The following is an 18,452-nucleotide window of genomic DNA, read 5'->3' on the forward strand; positions in this document are numbered from 1 at the left end:
ATATATTTCTCCATGTTCCCTGTGCTGCAGACATATATGTAGGTCATACTTTCCTTTCATTCTTATGCCGCCTCCCTGGGTTTGATCGCTTCATCAGAACTGTGGATTCACTCTGGCTGAAAACAAACTCTTGTACTTGAGATCCCCTGAGATCGTGCAAGTGGGTTCCTTTGTCTTGTCTGTCCGGGTTGTGACATCCACATTATTTTACAAATATTCATAGCAAGTGTTCACTATTTTTTACTATTATTTTTTACTGTTATGAATTTGTTCTATTTCTTTTAATTTTTTATTTATTGTAAATCATCTCTAATGACTCATGTTGCTGTTCACATTATTTTTAGTTGATTTCATTAATTGATGGTTGTCTTTCTTGTTGTTAAATGTCATGCCAGTTGGCTAAACTTCAAATCTGCCTTAAGGACATAAAGTCCTGGATGAGCAGCAACTTTCTGCTGCTAAATTCAGATAAAACTGAAGTTATTTTGCTTGGCCCCAGACACCTCAGAGACAGCTTTTCTACTACCATAACTGCTCTGGACGGCATTAATCCATTGGCCTCATCGACTGCTGGACTCTTTATTAGATTGTTTGTTTGCTTACACTTCTTGTTTATTTCAGTGAACTTTGTAAAGCACTGTGAGACAACTCTGTTGTGATATTGGGCTATACAAAATAAATTGAATTGAATTGATTTGAATTAAATGCCAGTAAAGCCTGTTGAAGTGAATTGAACTGAACTGAAAAACAGTCAACCAGTTGTCATGGTAATAAAGTTCTTTTTTGAATAGATTTTGTTTGTTTGTTTTCAAAATGAAACTCAGAATTCTATTTTGGCTTTGTTCTTTGTTCTCCCGGAACTCCCTGATGTCATCTTAGTCTATAAGTAAAGCTGGTCAGACACCTTCTGTTACCTTCAGAGTGAGAGCCAGAGCGTACAACTATACTGTGTTTGGAAAGGATTTGGAAACATTTGACGCCATAAATGTCTTCCCCAACTTCTACTTCGACGTTAGCTACAAAGAAATCTTCAATGGTGGAGAACAAGGACACACCTTCTGAACCATTTCAGGTCCAGAGGTTTGATATCCTCCCCAGCGAGTCCACCCGCTACCTGGTGATGGACTTTATGGGTGAGGGAAGTTTTGGCAAAGTTGCCAAGTGTGTCGATATGACAACAAACGAATTGGTGGCAGTTAAGATCCTCAAGGACAGGGATGACTGCAGCTGGGAATTGGAGATGCTGAAAGCAATCCGCTCTCTTGACCCAGAAGAGACAAACATAGTAAGATTCATTGACAGTTTCACGTACCACAGCTCCTCCTGCCTGGCCTTCGAGATGCTGGACAGGAGCCTTTGGGACCTACTGAACGAAACTAGAACCCCATTGAATCTTAATGAAATTCGCACTATAATGCAGCAGCTATTCGTAGCACTTGACGCCCTGAAAGGTATCGGCATTGTACATGCGGACCTAAAACCTGACAACATAATGCTCGTCAACCACAGGGATCAGCCGTTCAGGGTGAAGCTCATCGACTTTGGTCTGGCCCTTCCAGTCAGAAAATTATACACTGGGATGACCATACAGGTTCCAGCATACAGGGCTCCAGAGTTGACCCTGGGCCTTCCCCCGTCCGAGGCCGTTGACATGTGGTCAGTGGGATGCATCATGTCTTTCCTGTACTTTTGCGGTGACATCTTCGGTGGAGACTGTGACTATCATAGGATGAAAGCTATGATACACATGCTGGGTCAACCAGAGGATCTCCTGCTGAGTGCTGGCATGTACACCAGGTCGTTTTTCAGCAGAGAGGAGGGCTCCAGCGGTCCAGGGTGGAAACTGAAGTCACCAGTGGAGTACAAGCAGGCCACTGATAAGGAGCCTGAAGTTGTGTGGGAGTTTTTCCAGGAGATGGGAAATCTGGAGTATGAAGTGAAGAATTTTCCAGTGAAAACCAGCGCTCTTGAATATGAAGATAGGATGGCATTTTTAAGCCTACTAAAATCGATTCTGCATATGGACCCTGGAAAGAGAATCACACCCAAGGAAGCCCTAGCGCACCCTTTCATCACAAAGACTCACCTGGCCGAGACCATCTCGTATGCAAATGCTGCCCTTCAGCTTATAACCGTTAACCACTCCCACACTTTGGATGAGTCAGATAATCCTCTCTCTGTCACCAAGCAGCGCAGAGTTGAACAGGCTTCTGACTCAAGGGCTGGAGCCGCAGACACCCATAGTTCCAGCCATGAGGAGGCAGACCTTGGAGCTCTGAAGGTCTCCTCAGGTGACAGCCCTCCCGCTCATTCCAGTGACGAAGGCTGGAACAACGAGCCAGTAGCAGACACTGCTATTGCCACTGAGGAAGACTCGGGTGCTGCTATTCCTCGTAATGACGGCCCTACAAACATGGAAGAGAAAAAGGACACACCCGCTGAACCATTTCAGGTCCAGAGGTTTGATATCCTCCCCAGCGAGTCCACCCGCTACCTGGTGAGGGACTTTATGGGTGAGGGAAATTTTGGCAAAGTTGTCAAGTGTGTCGATATGACAACAAACAAATTGGCGGCAGTTAAGATCCTCAAGGACAGTAATGCCTGCAGCTGGGAATTGGAGATGCTGAAAGCAATCCGCTCTCTTGACCCAGAAAAGTCAAACATAGTAAGATTCACTGACAGTTTCACATACCACAGCTCCTCCTGCCTGGCCTTCGAGATGCTGGACAGGAGCCTTTGGGACCTGCTGAACGAAACTAGAACCCCATTGAGTCTTAATGAAATTCGCCCTGTGATGCAGCAGCTATTTGTAGCACTTGACGCCCTGAAAGGTATCGGCATCGTACATGCGGACCTAAAACCTGACAACATAATGCTCGTCAACCACAGGGATCAGCCGTTCAGGGTGAAGCTCATCGACTTTGGTCTGGCCCTTCCAGTCAGAAAATTATACACTGGGATGACCATACAGGTTCCAGCATACAGGGCTCCAGAGTTGACCCTTGGCCTTCCCCCGTCTGAGGCTGTTGACATGTGGTCAGTGGGATGCATCATGTCTTTCCTGTACTTTTGTGGTGACATCTTCGGTGGAGACTGTGACTATTATAGGATGAAAGCTATGATACACATGCTGGGTCAACCAGAGGACCTCCTGCTGAGTGCTGGCATGTACACCTGGATGTTTTTCAGCAGAGAGGACGAATCCAGCAGTCCAGGGTGGAGACTGAAGTCACCAGGGGAGTACAAGAAGGGCACTGGTAACGAGCCTGAAGTTGTGTGGGAGTTTTTCCAGCGTATGGGAAATCTGGAGTATGAAGTGAAGAATTTCCCGGAGAAAAGCAGCACTCTAGAATATGAAGATAGGATGGCATTTTTAAGCCTCCTAAAATCGATGCTGCATATGGACCCTGGAAAGAGAATCACACCCAAGGAAGCCCTAGCGCACCCTTTTATCACAATGGCTCACCTGGCTGGGACCATCTCGTATGCAAATGCTGGCCTTAAACCCATGACCGTTAACCTCTCCCACACTTTGTATGAGTCAGATAATCCTCTCTCTGTCACCAAGCAGCGCAGAGCCGAACAGGCTTCTGACTCAAGGGCTGGAGCCTCAGACACCCATAGTTCCAGCCATGAGGAGGCAGACCTTGGAGCTCTGAAGGTCTCCTCAGACAGAGAGCCATCTTCTGCCAGGCTCCCGCTAAAGGGCTCGGAGCATTTCGCTGATGACATTATAATGCCAGCCAGCAGTGTCTCCTCAGGTGACAGCCCTCCCGCTCATTCCAGTGACGAAGGCTGGAACAACGAGCCAGTAGCAGACACTGCTATTGCCACTGAGGAAGACTCGGGTGCTGCTATTCCTCGTAATGACGGCCCTACAAACATGGAAGAGAAAAAGGACACACCCGCTGAACCATTTCAGGTCCAGAGGTTTGATAGCTCTGAAGCTCTGAAGGTCCCCTCAGACAGAGAGCCATCTTCTGTCAGGCTCTCGGTAAAGGACTCGGAGTGTGTCGCTGATGAACCCTCAGCCACTGAGGGTTACAGTGGTACCAATACTGACGCTGACTCTTCCCATAACCAAGATGCAGTACCGGCCACCAATTGCATCTTTAATGGACACTCATCAATTCCAAGTTCCAGTGACAAAGACACTATAATGTCAGCCAGCAGTGTCTCCTCAGGTGACAGCCCTCCCACTCATTCCAGCGAGCCAGTAGGAGACACTGCTATTGCCAATGAGGAAGACTCAGGTGCTGCTATTCCTCGCAATGACAGCCCTACAAACACAGATGACGACAACACTGAGGGAGCTGCAGCTGCCCCTGGATCTGCTGATGACGCTAACATCAAGAAGAAGAAGAAGAAAAATCTTTTTCAGAGGACCTGCAAACTGTTTCGTCGAGCGAAGATGAGACTGGTTTCTGTCTTCAAACGTCAAAATAACTGACTGTTTCCCCTTTTCCCCTTTCATCGTGGGCAGGGCCGTGCGTGGGGGGGGGCGTGCGTCTCAGGAGCGCCGGACGGGGGGGTGGGGGGGTGGGGGGGGGTGCGCGCTGTTGAGACGCACGCACCCCCCCCCACCCCCCACCCCCCCATCCGGCGCTCCTGAGACGCACGCCCCCCCCCCGTCCGGTGCTCCTGAGGCGCACGCACCCCCCCCCCCCAGTCCTACACCATGGAAGGGGCGCGGGGCGAGTGATCGGTGCGCATCTGGCCTAGGGCACCATTATGACTAGAGCCGGCTCTGATCGTGGGGTTTACTCCGGGTGCTCCGGTTTCCCCCCACACTTCTACAATATTCAAATAATTGGCCTTTTCCCCTTTTGACTTTTCATCGTGAGGTTTACTCCGGGTGCTCCGGTTTCCCCTCACACTTCTAAAATATTCTGCTTAATTTATTAACTGTGTTCAATAAAATTGGAAAAAGAAATATGTAAATGTATGATTGATGATTTTTATTAACGATTTAGGGAATATTAAGGATGTTTACTAAGTCACTTGAGTACGACATTTAAAAAAAAAAAGCGGTTTAAACTGTAATCTGACCAGATTTCCGACTTTTAAGGGTTTTAGGTGAATGGATCATGTTGAAATTATTTGTAACTTGAGTGCAGGAGCAGCATGTGCAACAGCCAAAACATAGCACTGCAGCAAAGTTCGGTATCATCACTTTCTCTGTGGGAAAATAATCCCAAACCAGATGATTGAGTTTTAATACAGCTGTTAAAAAGAACAACTAGGTGGGTCGAAATAAGCTAAGATTTGAGAGATCATAAAACAGCAATTTAACTTTTGTGTGCCCAAACCAAGTGCATAATCACACAAAACACTTTGTAAGTATTTCGTCTTTAAGAACTTTATTTGAAGTAACTTATTGTGTGTGATAAGTGATTGTTAGAAAACATCTGTAACCATGATGCCCTTGTTGCTAATGGCAGACTGGCAAGTGGAACACAAACTTTGTTATTGTCATAAGGTGTTTTATGCCACACACACACACACACACACACACACACACACTGAAATACAATATAAATACCCTTACCACAAAATAAAAACCTGTAAATAAGTGAATAAAGAATAATAATGATAATAATAATAATGTGTACTTTAAGACTGACGTAAAGTTTAAAACAATTAACATGCTTTAGATAATATGAACTGTAACACAACCAACAACTAGCGTTAACAATCAGATCCATGAAGGGTTGAAAATGGAACAGCATTTTGACTGACTATTAAAAGCAGGAAAAACGTTAGCTAGCCAGAATGCCAGATGTAAATAAAACATGCATAGATTAGGCCAATGTAGACACCTACTGAGTAGGTTTAATCTATACAGATGATCCATAACAGTAAAGACCTCTCCATGCCGCTCAGCTACAGAAATATAAAACTGGTTATTTACTGATTAGCATACGATGTTCAGGCTGATCGCTCAGAAGCAAGTGAACAACTTTGTTCCACTGTGATAACTGCTACACCTGATGGTCACTGTGATAACTGCTACACCTGATGGTCACTGTGATAACTGCTACACCTGATGGTCACTGTGATAACTGCTACACCTGATGGTCACTGTGATAACTGCTACACCTGATGTTACACTGTGATAACTGCTACACCTGATGGTCACTGTGATAACTGCTACACCTGATGTTACACTGTGATAACTGCTACACCTGATGGTCACTGTGATAACTGCTACACCTGATGGTCACTGTGATAACTGCTACACCTGATGTTACACTGTGATAACTGCTACACCTGATGCTCACTGTGATAACTGCTACACCTGATGTTACACTGTGATAACTGCTACACCTGATGTTACACTGTGATAACTGCTACACCTGATGGTCACTGTGATAACTGCTACACCTGATGTTACACTGTGATAACTGCTACACCTGATGGTCACTGTGATAACTGCTACACCTGATGTTACACTGTGATAACTGCTACACCTGAACACCTGATGCTCACTGTGATAACTGCTACACCTGATGGTCACTGTGATAACTGCTACACCTGATGTTACACTGTGATAACTGCTACACCTGATGGTCACTGTGATAACTGCTACACCTGATGGTCACTGTGATAACTGCTACACCTGATGTTACACTGTGATAACTGCTACACCTGATGGTCACTGTGATAACTGCTACACCTGATGTTACACTGTGATAACTGCTACACCTGATGTTACACTGTGATAACTGCTACACCTGATGGTCACTGTGATAACTGCTACACCTGATGTTACACTGTGATAACTGCTACACCTGATGCTGCTTCATGTCATGACTGGATCTTTACTTTACCTCTTTCTTTCTCCCGTTTTTCCTCTTCTTTTCTTTTTTTTCTTCCCTGTGCTCCGGACACTTTCGGTCGTTTTGACATGTTTACGAGGTTCTCTGGGGTCACATCAATAAATTCGCCCCCCCCCCCCACAGACATGCTTTACATTTGAATCAATGTGAGCTTTTCCATTTTAAGAGTTAATAGTAATAACTAGTTTTAATATAATTATATTTAAGGTATTTTTCCCCCTTTTGTGGCGCCCTCTGGAGGCCACGGCGCCCTTAGCATTTGCCTATATTGCCTATTGGAAGAGCCGGCCCTTTCTGAAAAAATATTAACCAGGTGTTTTGGGAAAGAGTTTTAATTTGTTGTCAAGCTTAAACAGCTCCAATGTCTTTTTTATTTACCCTGTAAAAAAAATAGATTTGCCCACCTATGTACAGTACATTGTCCTTGGACTACACTCAGGTTTCATCCTGATCCCTGGGATCCCAGCTGGTTGCTTTTCCAAAGTGAGGAGAGGGTAAGCAGGAAAAGTACACACCAGCACCCACATGATGCTCACTCTCACTGATCATGTGATTTTACAGAATAAAATGTGTAACTTTCCCTTTTCAAACTCACAGAGGTGTGTTTGTAGCACAACAGAGCAGCTTCGTGTCTTATGAAGGATGTTTCTTGTTAGCGTGTGCTCCCCACCTCCACTGCTGCACACTTCAAACATACTGAGCTTATGATTCACTGACCATTAACTTGAACTCGATGGCGTCACTTACGGTAATTTATTTCCTGGGATCAACGCGCCCTCTAGTGTTGGCACGTGGCACTACGACTGTTCCATATTAAGGCAGTAGTAATGAATGGATGATACATTCAGTGGTTTAACAGATACTTTAGCTGGGTTTTTGGTAAAGTGGCTGGTTTAAAAAATACTGAAGTCAAAGTAAAAAATCAGCACGCTCCAAAGTTCAACTTTGTTATATTTCAGAAAGGAGAGCTTTATTTGGAGCGATCATCTGGGTTTCAAAGGGCTGAGAAAACAGCTCATACAACAGTAGCAGGTTTGAAGAAAGAACTTTAGAAACAAGTGTCCAGATTATGTTTTCCTGGCTTCATTGTGGTGCTCAACAGTGGAGCCAATAAGGATTAATAGCTGAATAAAACAGAACTACTGTTTATTTTCAAGAGGTGACTTTAGGATTTGGGGGCGCTATTGACTGCAAAACAAAAACGTGTTTAACTTCTTGCTTCAACAGGAGTAAATGTCTTGCATACATCACAATCTGTGACCACCACGAAAAGTCAATCACAGCTCCATCCCTGCGCAGGAGTGGACTAGGCAATGCGCTCCTGACCATCCAAGCAGACAATCGCCTTTGTCAGTGCTGGAGAGCAGCCAAAACCTGCCAGAGGAACGTCTGCAGGCATCCTTACCTCTGCATGGGACAGGCAGCTGTTGGTGGGCCTTGAACAGCAGCTGAAGTTGCCCAACCATACTGCAGCCACCAGCCTGAGACCATGATGCAAGCTGTGCGGCTGGAGCAGACAATCCCATGTGAGCGTTGCTTGGTAGAGGCCTTTGAAAGGAAGCTCTCCAAGTATGCAGGACAGGTCAGCAGGCTGGATGGAGAGCAAGGTGTTCTTCAGACATTTGGGCATCAAGGTAGAGAGGAAGAGGACAGCCATCCACAGTACCACTGACACGGCTGATCTGAGCTGGAGCTGAGGATGGTGTACTATGTTGAAAGACCCCAAACACCTGAGGATTCCAGGAACATCACCAAGTCGTACCGCCTTCATGCTTCATTACACGTTGAGCACAAGAGAGCTGTCTTTAAGTTGTGCTGTGATGTGCGCTTTCTATTGTCTGATATTTAATGTACATGAAACTCACTCACAGTAATCCCACATGGTAAATATGATCGCAGAGGCAGTTATTTTCATACATGTTTATTGGAAATGCAATCAAAATAAAAATTCATTTTTAGAGAGAAGACACAGTTTAACTCTGCCAGAGAACTGACTCAGATACGGTGAGTGACATAAGTTAGTATAGCTTATACACGTGACATGCAATAAATAATAGCTCACTACAGTCTGACCTAACATACATTTGCTTCCACTTGCACATTACCCTACACAGCGTGACAGCGGCAGTGTAAACTGATATTGCCTCTTTTGAAATGCACAAAGGCTAGTGAAAAGGGTGGACTATCAATTGGTAATACAAAAATAGAACCAGGTAGCATTTCATACTTGAAAAGTAAAAGGACAGACAGACAGCAAACACATCTGTGTACTTCTTTTTTCTGCATCCATCCTCCTTGAAATGCGGAACTGCACCTAAGCGGCAGGCATTAATTCTCTCTTTGTTTTTCTTCTTTTGTGACAGAAATAGACCTCTTCAACAAACCACAGGACAGGACTTTGTGCATGTGTGGCGCAGACTGACAGGGCATGCGGTTAGCTTTCTGCGAATACTGAAAAAAGAGCAATGTCTTTACAAAACATTATTCGTAAGAAAGAGGAGCGATTGAAACGGGCCCCCGAGAACAGATCTGACGTCTGGCTGGAAAGCACTGAGGACGACTGGAGAAGTTAACTGCATGGAAGTAGTAATGTGGACGGTTAGACTGCTGTCTCACCATCTGTCTCCCGCTCTCTGTAAACCCAGCGGCCCCGGGAATGAAACCTGCCACTGAGATTCATTTAGTCCCCTGGTTTGCAATGGATGATTTGAGCACATTTTTGGGGGCCTCAGGCTTCCTATCACATCTAATAAATGAGCCACAATGATAAAATTACCACTCATTTTTTATTCAAAGGCAATAATTTCTTCACTGAACTCAGTAGGAAATGAGTGTAGCTTTGTAAACATGTGGAATTATCTTACATACACGACTACTGACATGTACAAAATGAGTGGCAAGTCTAATTATGGTTATTTTGACCTCCCTCCATCTTTCTTTTGCAACTTTCAATAGCCCTTAAAGAAGCCTTCAGCCACCATGGCTTCTTTAAAAGTCACCGTCAGAGAGTTGATAGTCACATTCGTGACAAGCACCTTCTTGGGATGCTCTGCTGCAGTGAGAGCAGTCTGACTGCCCGGTGTCGCCATAGTAACACTCTGATTGTCACCTCTCACTTCCTCTTTCCCCTCCTCAAGAGGGAAGCAGACGGCGACAGCGTCACCTGCCGTCTCACCACTCCCCTGAACGCTCACTATCACCGAGGTCACGTTGTTGCTTGGACAAACGCTGCTGTCTAATCTGGGAGGCTCCGGCACTGATTCCACACCCTCCTCACCTTTGTGCCAGTCTGACCTGTCGCCAGCGGTAACCGCCTGGTGTCCTGGTCCTGTGTCAGGCACCGAGACGCTGTCCTTTGATTGGTCGCACGCAAATTTTTGGATTTGTCTGATTTCTGAAGTCCCTCCTTCTGGTCTGTCAGTCCATGTTTCTGTGCCGACTACTGTCAGGTCGGCATCCACCTTCTCCTCCATCTCCACATCCTGTCGCTCCAGCAAGGGCGGGGAGCTGCACTCCGACTGAGCTTAAAGAGACAAAAAGAAACTTTTTGTTCGCTTTCAAAGGTCAAAGGTCAGGAGCAGGCTACTGACTTTTTAAATAGACAAACTAACCATATAAACTGCCATCATGTCTCTCCTCTGTGGTGCTTTCAGACTCCTGCTTGTCTTCTTCGCTGGTGCTGCACCAGTCTTCTTCCATGGGCGCCTCCTTCTTCCTCAGTGGACGGATGGTTTTGTGTGGGCGTCTCTCTGGCCCCTGTTTGGATACCCTCTGCCTGCTCTTCCTCCAGGCTGGGCGACGGTACACCCTGCCCCGCTCGCCCTGGTCGACATCTGTGCTCATGGCGCGGGTGAGGGAGAGACGCAGTCGAGGAGGGGGCTTCTCTTTGTGGGCACTGCGGAGATCCATGGCAAAGATGTTCTGGGGCAGAGCAAAGGTGAGAGGTGACTCCTTACATTTTGCTGTTTCCCTGTTTCCAGGTAGAATTGTATCATTTGGTTTGGAGTTCTCCTGCACAATTGTGACAGAATGAATGCTTAAAGACTTAAAGTAGTCTTAAAGAATATGTACTATGAAATTCCTTATCGTTTTTTTTTACTGTCACCAAATCCCATGAAAAGATCAAAACCAACAATTACTCCATCCTACTGAAAAGTTATTGACTATTTATCAGTTGATTGATTAATTGATTGATTGGTTGATTGATTGATTGGTTAATTGATTGATTGACTGACTATAGTCTACAGCCATGCTAGTAGCTCAGTGTGACTGTACTTATATGCTAAATGCTAACATTGGCAAGCCGGCACTGACAGGACGATATTTAGCTATAACATCTTAGTTTAGCCTGTTAGCATGCGAACATTTGCTAATAAACACAAAAAATAAAGTACAGCTTAGGCTGATGGGAATATCATGAATGAGTCACACTGTTTTTCTTTTATTATGATAAATACTCACTTGCTCACCAAACGTGCATCGATCCACCGCTAAAAATAATCCCCAACAAGTTGACTATTTGCCTCTGTTCGACCAGAAACTACAGTGGCCAAAAATGTTCTACCCTTTCAAAAAGTATATGAACTATATGTTCATGATCCATTTTAAAGATTACGTGTTCAGCGGGGACCAGCTTGAGAGCCACAGACACAGTAGGAAGGATTGATACATTGTTGGATTTGGTCTTTTCATGGAATTTGCTAACAATAATAATAATGATAATAATAATAATAATAAACAGAACATCGTCCTTTAAAAGGAAAAAACGTCTCTCAGATGCAGGTGCAACACTAACTTGATGACGCACTGCTTCCATGTGTCACGCTAAATTTGCAAAAAGGTGAACAAAGGCTGGTGAGACAAGAAGAAAGGTGAGTGTCGTTACCCGCAGGACCAGCCTCCTGGGTCTGAGACCTTTCCTCCTGTAGGCCAGAGCTCTGATCTTCTCCTGACTGGGAGAGAGGTAGAAAGAGAGGGGCGGGAGAGGACGAAGAGACAAAGTGACAAAGACACATGGGCTGTGAGCGAGGGAACAAACAGAAACCCATTAAAAGTGCGTTGCAAGCATAAAAAAAGCTTTGCATGACTACTCACTTCTCTTCGTAGGCCAGGACCAGGCGTGGGTCCAAAATGTTGTCCTCTGGTTCCCAAGTACTGTACCTGCAAACATACACACACATTTACTATCTATCTATCTATCTATCTATCTATCTATCTGTCTGTCTGTTCAGAACATGATGCTCAGGTGCCTGAGATGCTGTTTTGAAAAGGCTACTGGGTATGTGTGTATTGAAGGGATGAGGTCACTGGGTGATGACTCAAGGCTTACTCACTTTGGGGGCCATCCCTGCCATTTCAGTAGATACTCCACATTACCCTGCGGACACACACACACACACAGGGGGAGGAGGGGGGGGGGGTCAGTTTACGGGAGATGCAGCTTAAAGTCGGACACATTAACACAACCCGCACTTCAACTCTGCTCCTGTGTGATGCGGAAACAAGCCGCTAAGGCACTTGTGAGTGAGAGGGAAAAGGATGACTGTCACTTTAAAGTGAGAAAGGAGGGAGGCAGGGAGAGAGAGGGAGGGAGGGTCATGGACATTTTTTCTCCCTTTCCACTGTGTTTTTCTGAGGGATGACGTCAATGACAGCGGGGCTGGGTGGCCTCCAAACAGCAGCCTTTCTCTGGCATCGCGGTGACGTGACCGCACATGGCTACACCAGCCCGCTTCTACAAAGCTCGGGATCTTTCCTGAACGTTACACCGGTGGCTCGGATAGGTGGGGCCACGGGAACATGTAAACAACGTAGTGTTGCGCAACGCTCCAGCGGCAAGCCTGAAACAATTACCACAGTCATCCCCTGTGACAAATAACTATTACTGAGCAAAAGTGTTTGTTTACGAGGACGGCGCGCGTGCAGTTTCACCATTTGATAACATTACGCTAAACTTTACGGCGTCCTGCAACTATGACATGAAGGCGATGTCGCACTGCACTTTCCGAGTATCTCACTTCACAGAATATGCGCATATGCCGAGTCAGGAAACGACCACTAATCAACTAAATCATCCGCTGTGAGGATAATCTAGCGTTACAGTGTGCATCTCCTCCACTGTAAATCAATGGGTCACCATTACGCAGCAGCCAGTGACATTACGCAGCAGTTTCTCCCAGATACCGCCACTCCGCTCGCTGGCGTAACTTAAATGAACTGCGCAGCTCCCCGTGTACTATCCCCGCTTTCAGGACACGCACACACCCCCCTGTAACGTTTTACTACAGCTGCGTAGGCTCCTTCAAAACACGTTCATGCTGCAGCACATCGGCAGCTGCACAGGAAGGCTACAGGATGCGACTCGGGCTTGTGAAACAATGTTCAACTTTGGCGCAGTTAGTTAATAAACCAAACAGTGTGTTATAGTGTGAGCGTCTCTTTTTGCGCGAACACTTGTGAAACTGCGTAGCCTAGTTTTGTTGCGCATGAGGACAGAGGATGCTACACTGAGCCTGTCGCCCCGTCAGGTACATAAAGCTCAGGGAAATAAGTTATGTAAGTTACATGAAGTGTGGCACTGGTCGCTCTTCTTACCTTTCTCACTCTCTTCTTGGTTATTGACTCCACTGCAAACACTTGGTCTCCTATTGAGGACAGCTCCATCGCCGCGCGCTGCTCCACACGCTCCAAACAGGACGCGGACTGGATCTGCGCTTTTATTGTCGGCAGGGATGAAATAAAAAAAATAAAAAATAATAATAAACAATTGAAGAGGAGGAGAGAGGAGCCCCCCCGGAGAGTCTCTGCAGCCGCTCGCTCCGAGTGTGAACACTTGTTTCGAGCGCTGTGCCGCTCCGCTTCCCTCACGCCAAACTCCAGCTGCCTGCCTGCCTCACTTTTTAAAATCTGCGACACATCAACACAGGACAACGCGCTGCTTTAAGCCGGGCGCGCCCCCTTTCCATTGCGTAGGGCCGAGCCCCCAATGCGTGCCCGGGCTCACGGGGCCGCGCACGCAAATTGGAGCAGAGTGCAGGAGAGGGAGAGGAGGAGGGAGGAGGGTCAAAGAGACAAGGTTAATGTGAAACTAAAGTTGGGGGGGGGGGGGGACGACACTGCTGCATCATGTGTGATTTCACCATCATTACAAAACATAATAACATTAATTCAGTTCAATCAATGCTTTTTTTAAAAGTGAGATCCAAAGTGACATGACTTTATGTTTTGTTTAATTCAGTGTCAAACTTTCATGCATTCTTGCTACTTTAAAGAAATAGTTCAACATTTTGGGAAGTGCAGTCATTCACATTCATGCAGAGAGTATGAGTTACAAGTATAACGTTAAGCTCGAGCAAGCAGCCCGTTAGCTTAGCTTAGCATAAAGACTGGAAACAGCTAGCTTGGCTCTGTCCAGAGGTAACAAGCCTCTGTTTTGGTTTTTTACACTTTTTGTATGTATTAAAAAACAATTAGTGAGTTTTATAAGTGCTGGTTGCCAGATGTTGCTACCTTTGGACTGAGCCAGGCCAGATGTTTTCCCTTACTTCCAGTCTTTCTGCTAAGCTAACAGGCTGGCTGCTGTAACCGTAACTCCCCACCAGAAAGCAAACAAGCGTTCGTCTATTTCCTACAATGTTAAACTATTCCTTTAAGATATTAACCAACAGAACCACGTGTCATTCCAATTATAGCCTAAAAATATGATTACTGTGATTGATCTAAAGGCTCTTTCCCAAGTGAAATACGGTCAAATGGTTGTGCAGTTAAAACACTGAACTCCAGCCTGAGCATGAAACACAGTGTGAGCTCATCTATTTTTATGTAACAGTAGTAAAGGCAGGAAAGATCCGAATCTGCAATGGTAATGAAGGCCTTGCTTCACTATTTGGTGGAAATGTCCACCCCTCCAGCCGCGTTTGATCCAAATATGGAAACAAATCTGCTGAAAGTCTTTACATCCTGAATGCTAAGCAACCTATCTGCAGAAAGAGATCTCAGTGATGATAATGACTACTGATATGTGTATGTGTGTGTATGTGTGTGATCACAGTCACTGATCACACACACTTACCTAACTTTATACACCTGAACATCTACTTGCCCCCAGGTGGGAGCAGCATACAACAAAAAGGTACGGTGACTACTGTGGAAAAAAGGCCCAGAGCCAATTTCCTATTGTCTCTCAATGAGGCCGGTGTGGATCAGTTTACAGTAAAACTCTCTGTAACCACACACACACACACACACAGTACCTCCATACGGTCCATGGTCTCTCTGCACCTGGAACACTTGCATCACTCACGGGCAGTGGGTGTCATGGCAACTGTTTCTACGGCGACTGCTGAAAAGCTGGATGATGATGCTGATGATGACACAGCAGTAAGAGTTGATGAACAGCTCAGGGCAGAATAGTGATCCACTTCTTCTGACCCAACAGTGACCTGCTGGTCCAGCGGTGACCTTTGACCTCTTAGGTTATGTGAACCAGGCATTCCCATAATAATCCAATGATATTGGATGATGTTGTGTGGCATCTGTGGTATTAAGCGGAGTATACGAGTAAAATCATTTCACAGTGAACGTGGGATTTGAAATAAAAAAAAGTTAAATTGCAGCACCCACTTATTTTTCTTATCGATTAGGCTACTCTACCATTTACTTTTTATTATGTATTCGATGATTGTTTCGCATTAAGGTGTCACAAAATTGTAAAAAATACCACTCACATGCTTCACGAGCACAAGCTGACCTATGTAAATGTTCCGTGCAATGGTCCAAAACCCATAGGTAATCATCATATTCAACTACTATTATCACAGAATACCAAGAAAAACTGAAATATTAACAAATATTAAGCTGCAATCTGTGAAATTTTGGTATTTTTGTTTAAGAAAATAACCTAAAATAATGATAATGATGATGCTGCAGTATTTCTAAAATAAAGGCCTTAGTGTCTGAGCTGGGAACTCCAGTGATTCAGTCTGTCACAAAAAAAAAGAATGATGGTGAAATTCGATCCAGCAGCGGCCAAGACATCCTGATTTTTAGTCCCTTGAATGGATCATCTTCAAAAACTAATCCTACATTCCCCCAAAATACAACTGATGAGAGTTCCTCATCAGATCCCGTCTGCCTGGGAAACACCTACATCTTTCAGACTTCAGATTTTAGTGTCCTGCCTACGCAAAATAACCCCGGTGACACCACCAAGGTTATTTTCTGTCGATTTCGGACAGCATGCAAATGTTTTTACAGGATGTGTGGCACTCTTTGTGACAAGTAAACTGAACTGTATGTGTAAAATTGGCGGAGCGCTCCTTTAAGTTGCTCCTATAGTACTTCAACTTTACTACAACTTTAATATGATTAGAGATGCATTTTTGGTATTCACGGGGCAGCTTGGAGATCTCACTGTGCACCGTGCTCTGTTACGATCAGTAACGATCCTGCATGACGGAGCTCTTACAGCTCTGATTTCTATCCGTGATCTCGTGGTGTTTTACGGTGTTTTTAACCTCCCCCGGTGCTGCTGTAGTCGCCCCGCAGGGACCGGCGTTACGGCATGAAGGAGCGCTTTTCCCGTAACGAGGTGGTGATCTCTGCAATTCTGAAAAGAGATCACATGATTTGTTATCTGCCCGGATACTACAGTAACGGAGAGGGGAGCTGAGCTCGGAGCGGCAAAAACAACACGGCAGGCAGGAGGGACCGCAGCGCGCGCTCCCACCCACATGTTATGACTCACATATGAGTCACCAAACGTGACGGTAAAATCACCGCCACTTCTCTGGAACATCCAAAGAGAAAGAAAACATCAGGATAACTTACAGCTTCATGCCGGGAATACACGCGTTTCTGGTTTAATTTGTTCCACCCCCCCGTTTTTTTTTTCCTTTTTTCTTTCACCCCTGAGGGTTTGCACTTCATTTGGTTCAGTTACAGAGTTACAAGCAGCAGTTCTGGGAAAACTAAACCTCTCAAATCCTGCATTGAAGCACAAAGCTGCAAACTTTGAGTGGAGGCTTCTTATCCGATAGCATTTCTACCAATGGGCACACACACACACACACACACACACACACACACACACACACACACACACACATCCATTCCTGCAGGACCAGCGGTAGGAAGCACATCCATTCCCAGTGTTCCCATTCAACCTCCTCCTCTACTGTTCAGAGGGGTGGACTGGATTTTTTTTTTCTTTTTTTTAACTCTACTACATTCATTTAACAGCTGCAGTTACTGCTTACTTTGCAGATTGCAATTTCACAAACAAAACATGTGATTAATGTGTTTGCTGTGAATGTATAAATCAGTAGTTGAACAAACTAGTGCAGTAAAATGTAATTATCTTCCAACATATAGTAAAAGCAATAACTGTCACAGAGGGGGGGCTTTTTTCTGCAGTAGAAGTACTTTTGCTTTCGATACTTTCTACTGCTTTAAGTTTTGAATTCTGGACTTTTGCTTGTAATGAAGTATTTCTACTGTACTTTTACCTAAAGCATGCAAGTACTTCTTCGGTACTTCTACTGAAAAGTGGAAAAGTGATGCACAAACCAGACAGTAATAAATGATGTAATGTGGTGTAACAGTTATTTGAATCTGAAAGTGTGTCCTAAAATGCATTAAGGACTAGAGCTATAATATTTACTCATTATGTGGAGTGGTAAGAATAAAACCAAAACCAAAACCAGAGAAGAATACAAACAACCCGAAATAAAACCAAAGCTGAAACTAAAACTGTGCTTGACTGTAAACATGTAAATAACCACGGAAAGTTGCAGTATATTAATGTTTATTGACAGTCATTAATATTAAAATAGAATTCCTTAGTAATGAAAATTCCTCAGGAGAGTGAAGCCAACCACTTCTTCTTTTCTGCATTCATATTTACAACGTAAAAACTCTTTTTCATCCAACAACCACCTGATGAATCGACCAAAAAAAAATACTTGGCCACAACTAAAGACATGGATGGTGACAGTGAGGTAAACCTAAAGTCAACATATTAACACAGACTATTAATTACACCATTAATTAGAAATGTGTGCAAATATTTTTTTCTTTAAAATGCACATGTATTGACATGTAAAGTCAGCTCAGTCAAGCGGTCAGGACTGTGAACACAGAGAAATGGATGGGGGAGTAATTCGGTCCAGATGAGCAAACTTCCCAGTAACTGTTCAGCGCCTTCAGGTGACTGCGGTTATTTCTCAAGTGGTTCGACTTCTTTTATACTCAAGAGTTTTTCCTTCTGGCAGCAAAAAGAGTTCAGACAGTGTGAAGCGAGGAGCATGTCATGTCTGCTTGAAAATGCTGCACTTAGCTTAAAAAGGAAAAGTTCAACATTTTAGAAAATACACTTACTAACTCTAATTCAACATAAACCAGCATAAACGGTTCCGTTTTTTTTCACACTAAGGTGTTTGTATGGATTAAATATGTGAGATATATAGCATGTTAATTAGTGAACTGTACATTAGGCAGGCTTTTCTTTTTTTTTTTTTTTTAAACTTTGGACAGTTAGCTTCATATATAGCTTCATATTTACTGTACAGACACAAGACTGCTATCAATCATCTCATCTAATTCTTGGCTGGAGAC

At 44.6% G+C, this 18,452-nt stretch overlaps 1 protein-coding gene across 1 annotated transcript; it reads right to left on the reverse strand.

The window, feature by feature from the left end:
• Nucleotides 1–8,750: 8,750 nt before the first annotated feature.
• Nucleotides 8,751–13,585, reverse strand: cbx7a (chromobox homolog 7a). The gene is made up of 6 exons (XM_070847630.1): nt 13,434–13,585; nt 12,173–12,216; nt 11,934–11,999; nt 11,725–11,791; nt 10,451–10,760; nt 8,751–10,362 (listed from the first exon to the last, which is right to left on the reverse strand). The coding sequence occupies exons 1-6, from the start codon at nt 13,500–13,502 to the stop codon at nt 9,788–9,790; spliced, it is 1,131 nt and encodes a 376-aa protein (XP_070703731.1). The 5' UTR covers nt 13,503–13,585; the 3' UTR covers nt 8,751–9,787.
• Nucleotides 13,586–18,452: the final 4,867 nt, after the last annotated feature.

This window comes from Pempheris klunzingeri, chromosome 17 (assembly GCF_042242105.1).
Source record: "Pempheris klunzingeri isolate RE-2024b chromosome 17, fPemKlu1.hap1, whole genome shotgun sequence".
Lineage (NCBI taxonomy): Eukaryota > Metazoa > Chordata > Actinopteri > Acropomatiformes > Pempheridae > Pempheris > Pempheris klunzingeri.